Genomic DNA, 13,955 nt, shown 5'->3' with positions numbered 1-13,955 from the left:
GTCGTTTGTCTGCAATTTTTGTAATGACTTGGTGCTGCCTATCTTGGCCAGGACGCTCTTGAAAAAGAGATTTTAAATCTCAATGAGCCCTTCCTGGTTAAATAAAGGTTAAAAAATACAATGAAATAACACATACGGAAACATGTAGTAACCAAAAAAAAGTATTAAAACAAAGCAAATTATATTTTATATTTGAGATTCTTCAAAGTAGCCACCCTTTACCTTAATGACATCTTGGACACTCTTGGCATTTACTCAACCAGCTTCATGAGGTATTCACCTGGAATGCAATTCATTTAAAAGTTGTGCCTTTTTAGAAGTTCATTTATGGAATTTCTTTCCTTTTTAATGCGTTTGAGCAAATCAGTTGTGTTGTGACAAGGTAGGAGTGTTATAGAGAAGATAGCCCTATTTGGTAAAAGACCAAGTCCATATTATGGCAAGAACAGCTCAAATAAGCAAAGAGAACTGACAGTGCATCATTACTAAGACATGAAGGTCAGTCAATCCGGAAATTTCAAGAACTTTGTAAGTTTCTTCAAGTGCAGTCACAAAAATCATCAAGCGCTATGATGAAAACTGTCTCTCATGAGGACCGCCACAGGACAGGAAGACCCAGAGTTCCCTCTGCTGCAGAGGATAGGTTCATTAGAATAACTGCACCTCAGATTGCAGCCCAAATAAATGCTTCACAGAGTTCAAGTAGCAGACACATCTCAACGTCAAGTATTCAGTGGAGAATGTGTGAATCAGGCCTCCATGGTCGAATTGCTGCAAAGAAACCACTACTAAAGGACACAAATAATAAGAAGAGACTTGCTTGGGCTAAGAAACATGAGCAATGGACATTAGACCGGTGTGTCCCTTGAGCGATACGCCATCCCATCTGGTTGGCGCTGAGTGGGTTCTATCATTTGTTTTTTAACATGACAATGACCCAACATACCTCCAGGCTGTGTAAGGGCTATTTGACCAAAAAGGAGAGTGATGGAGTGCTGCATCAGATGACCTGGCTTCCACAATCACCCAAACTCAACCCAATTGAGATGGTTTGGGATGAGTTGGACCGCAGAGTGAAGAAAAAGCAGCCAACAAGTGCTCAGCATATGTGGGAACTCCTTCAAGACTGTTGGAAAAGCATTTCAGGTGATGCTGGTTGAGAGAATGCCAAGAGTGTGCAAAGCTGTCATCAAGGCTATTTGAAGAATCTCAAATATAAAACACTTTTTTGGTTACTACATGATTCCATGCGTGTTATTTCATTGTTTTGATGTCTTCCCTATTATTCTACAATGTAGAAAATTGTAAAAATAAAGAATAACCCTTGAATGAGTAGGTGTTCTAAAACTTTTGACCGGTAGCAAGCATGCGCATACACACAGCAAGCTTTCCTCGCTTGTTGGTTTGCTACCTAGCCAACTTTAGCTCTCATGTGACTGGTATAACGTTACGTTAGCTAGCTAATCAAAATAGCTGTTTGCATTTATTGATTAACCTCAGCATGAATAACACCATATAGCTAGCTATATACAGTAGCCTAGGTTTGTTCGCATACACTTCTTATGACTGGCAGTGGCAGCATGGTGCAAGCAGCCGTGTTGTTGCCGAGCAGTCAACCCCATGTTATAACTGAGTTTCGGTTAAAAACTATGTTAGCATGGTCAGAAATGCTACAAAAAGGAAGCACATCGTTGGTTCTTAACAGACATAAATTAGAATGTGAGCGCGATAAAATATAAATTGAATAAAATCTGTGGCACCTGCAAATTTTGTCAATCCGGCATTTTTTTTAAAGTCCAATGGGCACTTTATGGACGCTATAGTCTCTTTTTAACCTGACGTCTAGATTTAGGTAGGTCAGCACAATAAATACTCTTAAACATAAATTGCTAAAAAAACTGTTATGCGGTTGTCGGTAACGGCCGGACAGCTCACGATGAGAGGCAGGGAGTGTGTTGTTCACCTTCAATCAAGTTAATTTGCAAATTTCCATAGAGATTGGTGTCATATTGGCTTAGATATGACGGTAGGGAGATTTGAATTTAACATTGAGCTTCAATCAATGCATATATATTGTGGGGGCAATAATAAGATCATGGTTCAGGGTAATGGAGGACACCATATGCTTCACTGTATGCCATTCTGTCTGTTCTTGGTACAGTGCATGTTTTTGGCTCTGATAGGGCAGTACAGACAGTGAGACTTCCCTTGATGTGCCGTGGCTTTGTGACAGCAGAGAGACTTTAAACCATGTGGGCCCACTGGGAAGTGCTATGCACAGAGTGGCACTGAGGACTGACTGTGCACCCATCTGCCCTGTAATGTACAAACAATACACACGTACACAACCTCAATAAGACACACATGCACACCCACACATAGTGTTGTCACTTAGGAAGTAAGGAAGCACAGTAAACAAAACATGAAGAAGACTGAATTTGACCCAGAGTCACATGTTTATTTTGCAAGCTATAGGTTTTAACAGGACTATAGAGTTTAGTCTGCTTTGTATTTTTTTTAAACTAGTAAAATATGGTATTGTGATACTAGTATCGTAACAACACTACGGCCGCCCACACGCAAAAAGAGAGAGATTGAGACCGAGATAGGCTGAGAGTCAAATAACCCACATCCACCCCATTTATTATCAAAACCAAACATTGCACCCCCTTAAAGCAAAGTCGTTGACTTTATTAGGTTGTTATCCCCCAGCTGAATTTCTGATGACATTGCCACAGGGAGTAATCGAATGTGAAACTGACTTTTTATTCAGAAAATAAATATTGATTCATAAAGTCATCACACGTTACGAGAGATAAGATCAACTGTGGGCTCCACAATAATTACCTACAGCCACTAGGGAGGTTGATAAGAACCATTTGCTTACCGTAATGATCAGAAGGATGCAAGCACCTTCACCTGCATTTGTAACCACTGCTGCATTCTGAGGGTAGCTATGTTTTGAATGGCAGGATTTACATACAGTGCCTTGAGAAAGTATTCATACCTCTACACTTATTCCACATTTTGTTGTGTTACAGCCTGAATTCAAAATGGATTCAATTGATTTTCTCTCACCCATCTACACACAATACCCCATAATAACAAAGTGAAAATGTATATAAAAAATAAAATAAATTACATTTAATCAATTTTCAATTCAGGCTGTTACAACAAAATAGGTAAAATAAGTCAAGGGGTGTGAATACTTTCTAAAGGCACTGTAAATTATCATATACTGTTGCTATTTTAAGTGTGTGTTTGTATCACTCTTTCTTACAGCTCCACCTCCTGGGGAAATCAGCAGGAGGTCCCTTGACTAAATGTCATAATCAAAATAATTGATTCCATTAGCGGGAATGGAAAAACATGAGCTGTGGTGTCAAGAGGGCTCATCAGTGTTACATGTGCAAACACCATTATTTACTTATGGAAATTCAACACTTAATGAATTCAACCTAATTAATTCACAGCTCTCATCTTCTCTTTTCCATTCAATTATGCGAGCATGAATAGAATAACTTAATTTTCCTCCATGGGAGGACACAATCCTCCTCGACACCTCAAAGATGACATAAGAGCCATTGACTCTCGTGAAATCATTTCACCCTGCACCCCAGAGGTTCAGAGGGCTGTGTGTGCGCGTGGTTTGGGACCGCAGAGCCCTGTGTCACGAGTAAGGAATGCCCTGGAGGCACAGATAAGACTTTATGACAGAGTGGCCTTTCATGTCCACCCACAATCACAAATCGTACACATACTTGAGCAAGACTTTCGACGGAGATGGTAATGCATTAACACATAGACAATTCACAGCCAGTGATGCAATAAAGAGCAAACAGCACAATCGGCAGTGATTCATGCTTTATGCTTATCGCCCAAGATTATCGCACAAGGAACCGCTCAGGGCGATAAGGTAGGGAAGAGGAGGGGTGTGATGGGAGGGAATGCAGCTTTGACTCATAATTACCTCTGTCGACAGCCGAGCCATTGACGCAGAAGCTCTGGGACACCTTCACCCGGTGTGGTAGGACTGCAGCTGAGGGAGGCAAACAGAGTTGGGTTGATATACCTTGTCATAAAATGTTCTAGTCCCATCTTTCATGCTTTACTTATACAGAAACAAAAGAAAATACATAAATTATAAAAAGTGCAGAATATCTTTATTCCTCAAGAACCTCAACATACCTCATGAAAAAAAGTTGAATATTCTCTTTCAATAGGGCCTATGTGGCTTGTTTCCATAGCAGTGAATGATAATAATAATAATGTCTATGATTCATGATATGCGTTGATTTGATTGCTCCTTGGAATGTGAGTCAATATGTTATCCTGTAAATATTGTCCATGATTCATAATATGCATTGATTAGATTGCTCCTTGGAATACGAGTCAATATGACAACCTGCAAATCCCATGTGGCTTGTGTGGTTTGGCGGTTACAGCCGCTGACCCCGGAACACATGTATGCCAGAGTTCGGTATGGGTTCAAATCCAGCCCACTGACCTTTCACTCACCCTCCCAGGTCTTTCCAACATTTTATTATCTTTTCAATAAAGCAACAAAAAAAATTACAAAAATGGGACTGCCCCACTTCTTAAAAAAATACATATATACAATGTGAATTCAAAACGCAGACCAACTTATTGCAAGACATCTAGGCCTATCTATTTTGAAGGTCTGTCTTTGTCTTTTAAATAATACAATACAGTTAATGCCTAATACTGAACTAGGGAAGGGCATTTTACATTTTGACTGTTCCAGTACTCGCATGATTTATTTCCGAGTACTCAAAACAAATATATATATATTTTTTTATATATATTTTTTTTAACAACACAAAAAGGTCCACACGCACTGGAAAAAAATAAGTGCACATTTATCTATAGGCCTATACCAAGAGTGAGCAACAATGCCTAATTTATCATAGCATTACAGATTAACTGGCCACTGAGTGTATATGAGGAAATGTAGCAATTAGGATTTGTTAGGTACACCATCCCGTTCACGAAAATGGTTTGCTCCTCCAGACAGTGAGTCACGTGGCCGTGGCTTGCTATAAAAAAAACAATGCCCCAAATACAACACATGCGCCAAATATAACAGGTGTAGACCTTACCGTGAAATGCTTACTTACAAGCCCTTAACTGTTATTTTTTTTAACTGCATTGTTGGTTAAGAAAATATTTACTAAATAAACTCAAGTAAAAAAAGTTACAATAACAAGGCTATATAAAAAGGGGGTACCGGTGCCTAGTCAATGTGTGGGGGTACAGGTTAGATAAGGTCATATGTACATGTTGGTAGGGGGAAAGTGACTATGCATAAATACAATTTAAAAAAACAGCAAGTAGCAACTTCGGGAATATTTTTTTTTTTTTAAAAGCTAATAGTAGGGGTTTGATTAATTGTTCAGCAGTCTAATGACTTGGGGTGGAAGCTGTTAAGGAGCCTTTTGAACCTAGACTTGGCGCTCCGGTACCGCTTGCCGTACGGTAGCAGAGGGAACAGTCTATGATATGAGTGGCTGGAGTCTGACAATTTTTAGGGCCTTCCTCTGACACTGCATAGTACAGAGGTCCTGGAAGGCAGGAAGTTTGGCCCCAGTGATGTATTGGGCAGTACGCACTACCCTCTGTAGCGCATTACGGTCGAATGCCGAGCAGTTGCCATACCAGGAGGTGATGCAACAAGTCAGGATGCCCTTGATGGTGCAGCTGTATAACTTTTTGAGGATCTCGGGACCCATGCAAAATCTTTTCAGTCTTCTGAGAGGGAAATAGGCATTGTCGTGCCCTCTTCACAACTGTCTTGGTGTTTTCGGACCATGATAGTTTGTTGGTGATGTGGACACCAAGGAACTTGAAGCTCTCAACCTATTCCACTACAGCCCCATCGATGAGAATGGGGGTGTGTTTGGCCCTCCTTTTCCTGTAGTCCACGATCAGCTCCTTTATCTTGCTCAAATTGAGGGAGAGGTTGTTGTCCTGGAACCACACTGCCTGGTCTCCGACCTCCTCCCTATAGGCTGTCTCATCGTTGTCGGTGATCAGGCCTACCACTGTTATGTCGTTGGCAAACTTAATGGTGGTGTTGGAGTCATGCTTGGCCACACAGTCGTGGCTGAACAGAGAGCTAGTGTTGAGGATCAGCGTGGCAGATGTGTTGTTGCCTACCGTTACCACCTGGGGGCGGCCCATCAGGAAGTCTAAGAGGGAGGTGTTTAGTCCCAAGGTCCTTAGCTTAGTGATGAGCTTTGTGGGCACTATGGTGCTGAATGCTGCGCTGTAGTCAATGAATAGCATTCTCGCATAGGTGTTCCTTTTGCCCAGGTGGGAAAGGGCAGTGTTGAGTGCGACTGAGATTGTGTCGGGGCGATATGCGAATTGGAATGGGGTTTCCGGGATAATGGTGTTGATGTGAGCCATGACCAGCCTTTCAAAGCACTTCAATGGCTAAAGACGTGGCGGGAGTCATTTAGGCAGGTTACCTTGGCGTTCTTGGGCACAGGAACTGTGGTGGTTTGCTTGAAACGTACACTACTGTTCAAATGTTTGGGGTCCTTAGAAATGTACTTTTTGAAAGAAAAGCTCATTTTTTGTCTTTTAAAATAGCATAAAATTGATCAGAAATACAGTGTAGACACTGTTAATGTTGTAAATGACTATTGGAGCTGGAAATGGCAGATTTTTTATGGAATATCGACATAGACGTACAGAGGCCTATTATCAGCAACCATCTCTCCTGTGTTCCAATGGCACGTTGTGTTAGCTAATTGTCACTTCCTGACCAGTAAAGGGGTTATTTGTTATTGTAGTTTGGTCAGGACGTGGCAGGGGGGTGTTTGTTTTATGTGGTTCGGGGTTCGTTGGTATATGTGTTTATGTAGAGGGGTGTTTGTTTAGAGTATTCCGGGGTTTTTGGTTATGTTCTATGTTTGTATTTCTATGCTCCATCTATGTTGTGTATTTCTTTGTGTTGGCCTGGTATGGCTCTCAATCAGGAACAGCTGTACATCGTTGTTGCTGATTGGGAGTCATACTTAGGTAGCCCTGTTTTCACCTGTCCTTTGTGGGAAGTTGTTTTTGCACTGCTGTGTGTGTAGCCTGCATTACTGCTCGTTCGTTTTCTTGTTTTGTTATTAAGTGTTCAAATAAAAGTTAAAATGAGCACTCAACCCGCTGCACCTTGGTCCACTATATACGACGGCCGTTACACTAATCCTAGTTAATAATTTTAAAAAGCTAATTGATCATTAGAAAACCCATTTGCAATTACGTTAGCACAGCTGAAAACTTTTGTTCTGATTAAAGAAGCAATACTACTGTCCTTTTTTACACTAGTTGAGTATCTGGAGCATCAGCATTTGTGAGTTCAATTACAGGCTCAAAATGGCCAGAAACAAAGATCTTTCTTCTGAAACTTGTCAGTCTATTCTTGTTCTGAGAAATGAAGGCTACTCCATCTGATAAATTGCCAAGAAACTGAAGATCTCGTACAACGCTGTGTACTACTCCCTTCACAGAACAGTGCAAACTGGCACTAACCAGAATAGAAAGAGTGGGAGGCCCCGGTGCACAACTGAGCAACAGAACAAGTACATTAGAATGTCTAGTTTGAGAAACAGACGCCTCACAAGTCCTCAACTGGCAGCTTCATTAAATAGCACCTCCGGCTCCATCCTTCTAGCAGGCAGACCGGCATCGAGGAATTGAGTTACTGTTCGATTTAACGTTAGAAATGGGCAAAACGTATTACCTAAGCAACTTGGACCATGGTATGATCGTCGGTGCCAGGCACGCCGGTTTTAGTATCTCAGAGACGGCCAGCCTCCTGGTCTTTTCACACACAACAGTGTCTAGAGAATGGTGTGACAAACAAAAAAGAACCAGTCAGCAGCAGTCCTTTTGGCAAAAACAGCTTGTTAAAGAGAGAACTCAAAAGGAGAATGGCAAGAATCGTGCAAGCTAACAGGCGGGCCACAACAGGAAATTAGCGGCGCAGTACGACAGTGGTGTGCAGAATGACATCTCAGAACCCACAACTCGGCGGTCCTTGTCACAGATGGGCCATTGCAGCAGACGGCCACACCAGGTTCCACCCCTATCAGCTAAAAACAAGAAAAGTGGCTCTAGTCGGCACGCAATCACCAACACTGGACAATTAAGGAGTGGAAAATTATTGCCTGGTCCGACGAATCCCGGTTCCTGTTGCATCATGCTGATGGCAGAGTCAGGATTTGGCGTCAGCAGCATGAGTCCATGGCCCCATCCTGCCTGCTGTCAAGGGTACAGGCTGGTGGCGGTGGTATGTTTTTCTGACACACGTTAGGTCCCTTGATACCAATTGAGCAACGTTTGAATGCCACAGCGTATCTGAACATTGTTGCTGACTAGGTGCATCCTTTCATGGCTACAGGGAGGTGGTCCGACCCAGTACTAGATGGGTGTACCTAATAAACTGTATATTCAATTAATAAAAATGCAAGTGCCACTTAAGATTAATTTATTGAAATCTTAATATCAACTGGTTATGTCGTGGAACCCAATCTTCAAAAAGGCAGGAACCTCAGCTGTGGCGCTTGCTTGTAGAAGCCTATGGCTGTGCAATGGCATAGCCTTGCTTTATTAATTTAGCAGACAAGACAATCTTATTTCCAGAGCCCTTATCACAGTCAAGACATCTATTTTATAGTAAAAAAAACAAACAAACAAAAAATATTATGTAATGTATCAGAATAAAATATTTTTCCCAGATGAAAAAAGTTGCCAGTGCGAAGTGATGCGCATCTCGAGTCTGGAACCGTTATTCTCAAAGAGTGATCACTTGAAACGGGGCTCAATCTGGCGAGTTGAAAGAAAGAAAAAAAAAATCTGGGTTACAAACTAAAATCCTTCTTTTCGATATAGAGACATTGAATTTAGTTTATTCTGCCAGTTCTTTGGAATTTTCTATGTGGATTAACAATTCCACATTGTACACCGCATGGTGGTGATGAATTACGGCCATGACATCGGAAAATATACTTACTGCAATTATTCAAAAACTGCAGTTCGTTGTTGGAAGACATATTTTCCTACTTCAATCAACCAGTCCATTTTGAATTTCTGATAAAACTGTCATCATTTTGCAAAGAATGTAGCTTGTGAATCCCATCAGTTTGATAGGCGTACAGAAATAAATGTCTATAAAAACCTAACAGGAGCTTGTGTGTGCGCGGTCGGAACACAATTGAGTAAATGAGACATGGAGGGGAAAGGGATTTTAGGGAGAGGAACTGTGTGATGCTTGGCTTCTTTTGTTGTGCCCTGCAAATCCACAAGTACAAATGGAACACTAGAGTCAAAGCAAATACATTTTGTCTTCAAGACAAAATTTCACTTGCCAGATCAGGCAGCCACAAAGCACATTTCACCAAATAGTTGTACAGTATTAAAGATGGTAAAAGATCGAGCTTTGACGTCCGTTCGAGTTCTCGTGCCTATCCCTTCACTGAACGCACTCTTAAATATTAACCATGCTCACTCTTTAACCCTTATAACAACTGCACAGGCCCCATATTAACATCCACAATCAGGTGTCATAAAAATCCACACAGGAACTCTTTTGAAGTTCTCTGCGTAGTGACGCACACCACTGTTTCATAGCAGATATGCTTCTTAATTCCTAACGGGGCTAACCTCAGCATGTCAAACCTTTAGAAGACGCTGATAACAACTGCAAAACATGCACAATGTCTTGACTTATAAGCAGGACAAACATTCACCATTTTTGGATACTGTACGACTACTAAGGATAGATACAAATGTTGGTTGAACTAAGTTAGCCAAGCCAATCCCAATATCATTAAGGTTTAAAGTCAAATAGAATTGTCCCTAAGCAAAAGATGCATGTGTATCATAAAGTTTGGGCTGTGAAAGATAGTGATAAGTCAACATAAGCAGCAACACCCTAAGATTGGCACTGAAATTACCATGTTCTAAACAGTGCCCTCCATACTACGCCACAATAAGTAACGCAAGTTATCTAAAATACATTTTTATCGTACCAAGCATTTATAGTGCCTTCAGAAAGTATTCATACCCCGTGACTTATTCCACATTTGTTGTGTTACAGCTAAATTTAAAATTCGTTTTTTCCCCCTCCCCCATCATCTACACACACACACACACACACACACACACACACACACACACAATACCCATAATGACAGTGAAAACATGTTTTTAGGAATTTTTGTAATTTGTAGAAAAATAAATACCTAAATATCTAATTTACATAAGTATTCACACCCTTGGCAGCAACTACAGCTGTGAGTCTTTCTGGGTAAGTCTAAGAGCTTTGCACCCCTGGGTTTGCACATTATTATTTAAAAAAAATGTCAACCTCTGTCAAGTTGGATGTTGATCATTACTAGACCGCCATAGGTTTTAAAGCCGCTTTAGGTCAAAACTGTATTCAATAGCTTCCCTGTAGAGCATGGTGTTTGCAACAGCAGGGTTGTGGGTTCGTTCGATTCCCACGGGGGGCCAGCACAGAAAAAAAAAAAAAAAAAAGTATGAAATTGTATGAAATGTATGCATTCACTACTGTAAGTCGCTCTGGATAAGAGCGTCTGCTAAATGACGTAAATGTAAATGTACGTAAATGTCTTGGTAAGCAACTCCAGTGTATATTTGGCTATGTGTTTTAGGTTATTGTCCTGCTGAAAAGTTCCTTTGTCTCCCAGTATGTTGGATAACAGACAACTAGGTTTTCTTCTAGGATTTTGCCTGTGTTTAGCTCCATTTCCTTTATTTTTATCCTAAAAAAAAGTGCCTAGTCCTTGCTGATGACAAGCATACCCATAACATGATGCAGCCACCACCGGCTTGAAAATATGAAGAGCGGTACTAAGTGATGTGTTGTTTTGGATTTGCCCCAAACATAACACAGTATTCAGGACATAACATTTTTGGGCAGTTTTACTTTAGTGCCTTGTTGCAAACAGGATGGATGTTTTGGAATATTTGTATTCTGTACAGGCTTCCTTCTTTTCACTCTCTCATTTAGGTTAGTATTGTAGAGTAACTCTATAAATGTTTTAAAGTCACCATTGGCCTCATAGTGAAATCCCTGAGCGGTTTACTTAATTTCCGGCAACTGAATTAGGTAGCACGCCTGTATCTTTGTTGTGAATGGATGTATTGATACACCATCCAAAGTGTAATTAATAACTTCACCATGCTCAAATGGATATTCAATGTCTGCTTTTTTTTATCCATCTACCAATTGGTGCCTTCTTTGCGAGGCATTGGAAATCCTCCCTGGTCTTTGTGGTTGAATCTGTGTTTGAAATTCACTACCTGACTGAGGGAGTTTACAGATAGTTGAATGTGTGGGGTACAGAGATTAGGTAGTGATTAAAAAAAAACACTGTTAAACACTATTATTGCACAGAGAGTCTATGCAACTTATTATGTGACTTGTTAAGCAAATGTTTACTCCTGAACTTATTTAGACGTGCCATAACAAAGGGGTTTGAATACTTATTGACCTAAGACATTTCAGCTTTCCATTCATTTGTAAAACTTTCTAAAAACATCATTCCACTGTAATTATGGGGTATTGTGTGTAGGCCAGTGACACAATCTAAATTTAATACATTTTAAATTCAGGATGTAATACAACTAAATGTTGAAAAAGTCAAGGGGTGTGAATACTTTCTCTAGTCACTGTATATTGTTTAGTTTCCCACATTACACAGTTTTGTGTTTGACATCAATTTCCAAGTAATGTCTGTCTGCTAACGGCATCTGATACTGTAGCTCCAATGATGGTGAAACCAAATACATTTCTTTCTTCATTAAACATCTAGACTGTCATACAGGCTGCCAAACTACAAACACCGCATATTTGGGCATCAGTTTTGCAAATATCCACTAAGCAAGCAGTTAAGCTCAGACTGCATCTTTTGTTTGACGGTTAATGGGAAAATGTTGAAAAGTAGTAGTAGCCCCCCATCTAAAGGACACACAAGGTAATCTTTCAAATCAAGGAGTGCTGGTACCGAGTCAATGTCAGTAATCTTTCTTGGAAGACTACCATATACTGTGCATCCTACACTGAACAAAAATATTTTAAAAACATGCAACAATTTCAAAGATTTTACTGAGTTACAGTTCATATAATGAAATCAGTCAATTGAAATAAATTGATTAGGCCCTAATCTATGGATTTCACATGACTGGGCAGGGGTGCAGCCATGGGTGGTCCTGGGAGGGCATAGGGGCACCCACGTAGCAGCCAGGCCCACACACTGGGGAGCCATGCCCAGCCAATCAGAATGAGTTTTTTCCCACAAAAGGGATTTATTACAGAGAGAAATACCAACCCCCCTCAGACGATCCCACAGGTGAAGAATACAGATGTGGAGGTCCTGGGCTGGCGTGGTTACATGTGGTCAGCGGTTGTGAGGCTGGTTGGACGTACTGCCTAATTCTCTAAAATGACGTTGGAGGCGGCTTATGGTGAAGAAATGAACATTCAATTCTCTGGCAACAGCTCTGGTGGACATTCCTGCAGTCAGCATGCCAAGTGCGCGCTCCCTAAAAACTTGAGACATCTGTGGCATTGTACTGTGTGACAAAACTGCACCTTTTAGTGGCCTTTTGTACCGAGCACAAGGTGCATCTGCACAAAATTTAAGAGAAATAAGCTTTTTGTGCATATGGAACATTTCTGGGATGTTTTTTTCCTGCTCAAGAGACATGGGACCAACATTTTACATTTTTTTTATTTATATTTTTGTTCTGTGTAGTTACTGCCCCTCACAGTAATTGAGTACTGGGAAATTCCACAGTAACGGAAAATGTATGCCAGACATAAATCCCTGATTAAAAAATGTAACAAACCATACAACTCTATGCACAATGACTGCTTTGAACAGTTTACACAGTAAATAAAATAAAAACATCTACTGGAAAAACTGTGCAGATGCAAAGTTTGGTAGCAGAAATATGGTACAATCTCCCTCAGAATAAAACTGAGGGAGATTTAACCATAATTCTGTAACCCCACTTTGAATCTGCACAGTTCTTCCTGTAAATGTGTTTTTGTAAAATTATAAGAGGAAATTGTAAAAAATAAATAAATAAGTCCTTGTGCATAGCATTCTTGTCAAAATAGTGCTCAAAGCTCCAAAGAGTAAGTTGCCACATGTTAAACGTTTTCCCATTCAAGAGGTACGACAATAATGATATGCTTACAGTAGACAGATCAGACAGGGGAATTCTGTCTCTAAAACAGTAAACTGTTGTTAACTACGTACGGTTGAAGTCGTAAGTTTACATACACTTAGGTTGGAGTCATTAAAACTCATTTTTCAACCACTCCACAAATTTCTTGTTAACAAACTATAGTTTTGGCAAGTCGGTTAGGACATCTACTTTGTGCATGACACAAGTCATTTTTCCAACAGACTATTTCACTGTATCACAATTCCAATGGGTCAGAAGTTTACATAAACTAAGTTGCCTTTAAAAACAGCTTGGAAAATTCCAGAAAATGATTTAGAAGCTTCTGATAAATTATGTCAATTAGCCTGAGTCAATTGGAGGTGTACCTGTGGATGTATTTCAAGGCCTACCTTCAAACTCAGTGCCTCTTTGCTTGACATCATAGGAAAATCATAAGAAATCAGCCAAGACCTCAGAAAACAATTGTAGACCTCCACAATTTCCAAACGCCTGAACGTACCACATTCATCTGTACAAGCAATAGTACACAAGTATAAACACCATGGGACCACGCAGCCGTCATACCGCTCACCAATGTCAAATGTTTTTACAGGATGCACAGGGACATACCACAGACCATGCTGCCCACACTGCATACCCATCACAAAATGATCAGAATAGCTACAATAAAATGCCTGAATGGGATACAGGGTTACATTTACATTTACATTTTAGTC

The 13,955-nt window shown here is 40.4% G+C and overlaps 1 protein-coding gene across 1 annotated transcript in view; it reads right to left on the bottom strand.

The window, feature by feature from the left end:
- Positions 1 to 13,955, bottom strand: part of pde4cb (phosphodiesterase 4C, cAMP-specific b) — a 143,450-nt gene that overhangs the window by 128,003 nt on the left and 1,492 nt on the right. The window contains exon 2 of the mRNA XM_029695809.1: positions 3,971 to 4,039. Coding sequence (XP_029551669.1) covers positions 3,971 to 3,991 — 21 coding nt within the window. The 5' untranslated portion in view covers positions 3,992 to 4,039. The remainder of the gene's footprint in view (positions 1 to 3,970; positions 4,040 to 13,955) is intronic.

This window comes from Salmo trutta, chromosome 17, assembly GCF_901001165.1.
Source record: "Salmo trutta chromosome 17, fSalTru1.1, whole genome shotgun sequence".
Lineage (NCBI taxonomy): Eukaryota > Metazoa > Chordata > Actinopteri > Salmoniformes > Salmonidae > Salmo > Salmo trutta.
Note: the sequence above shows the minus strand (reverse complement) of the source record. Positions and strands in the feature narration are given on the sequence as shown.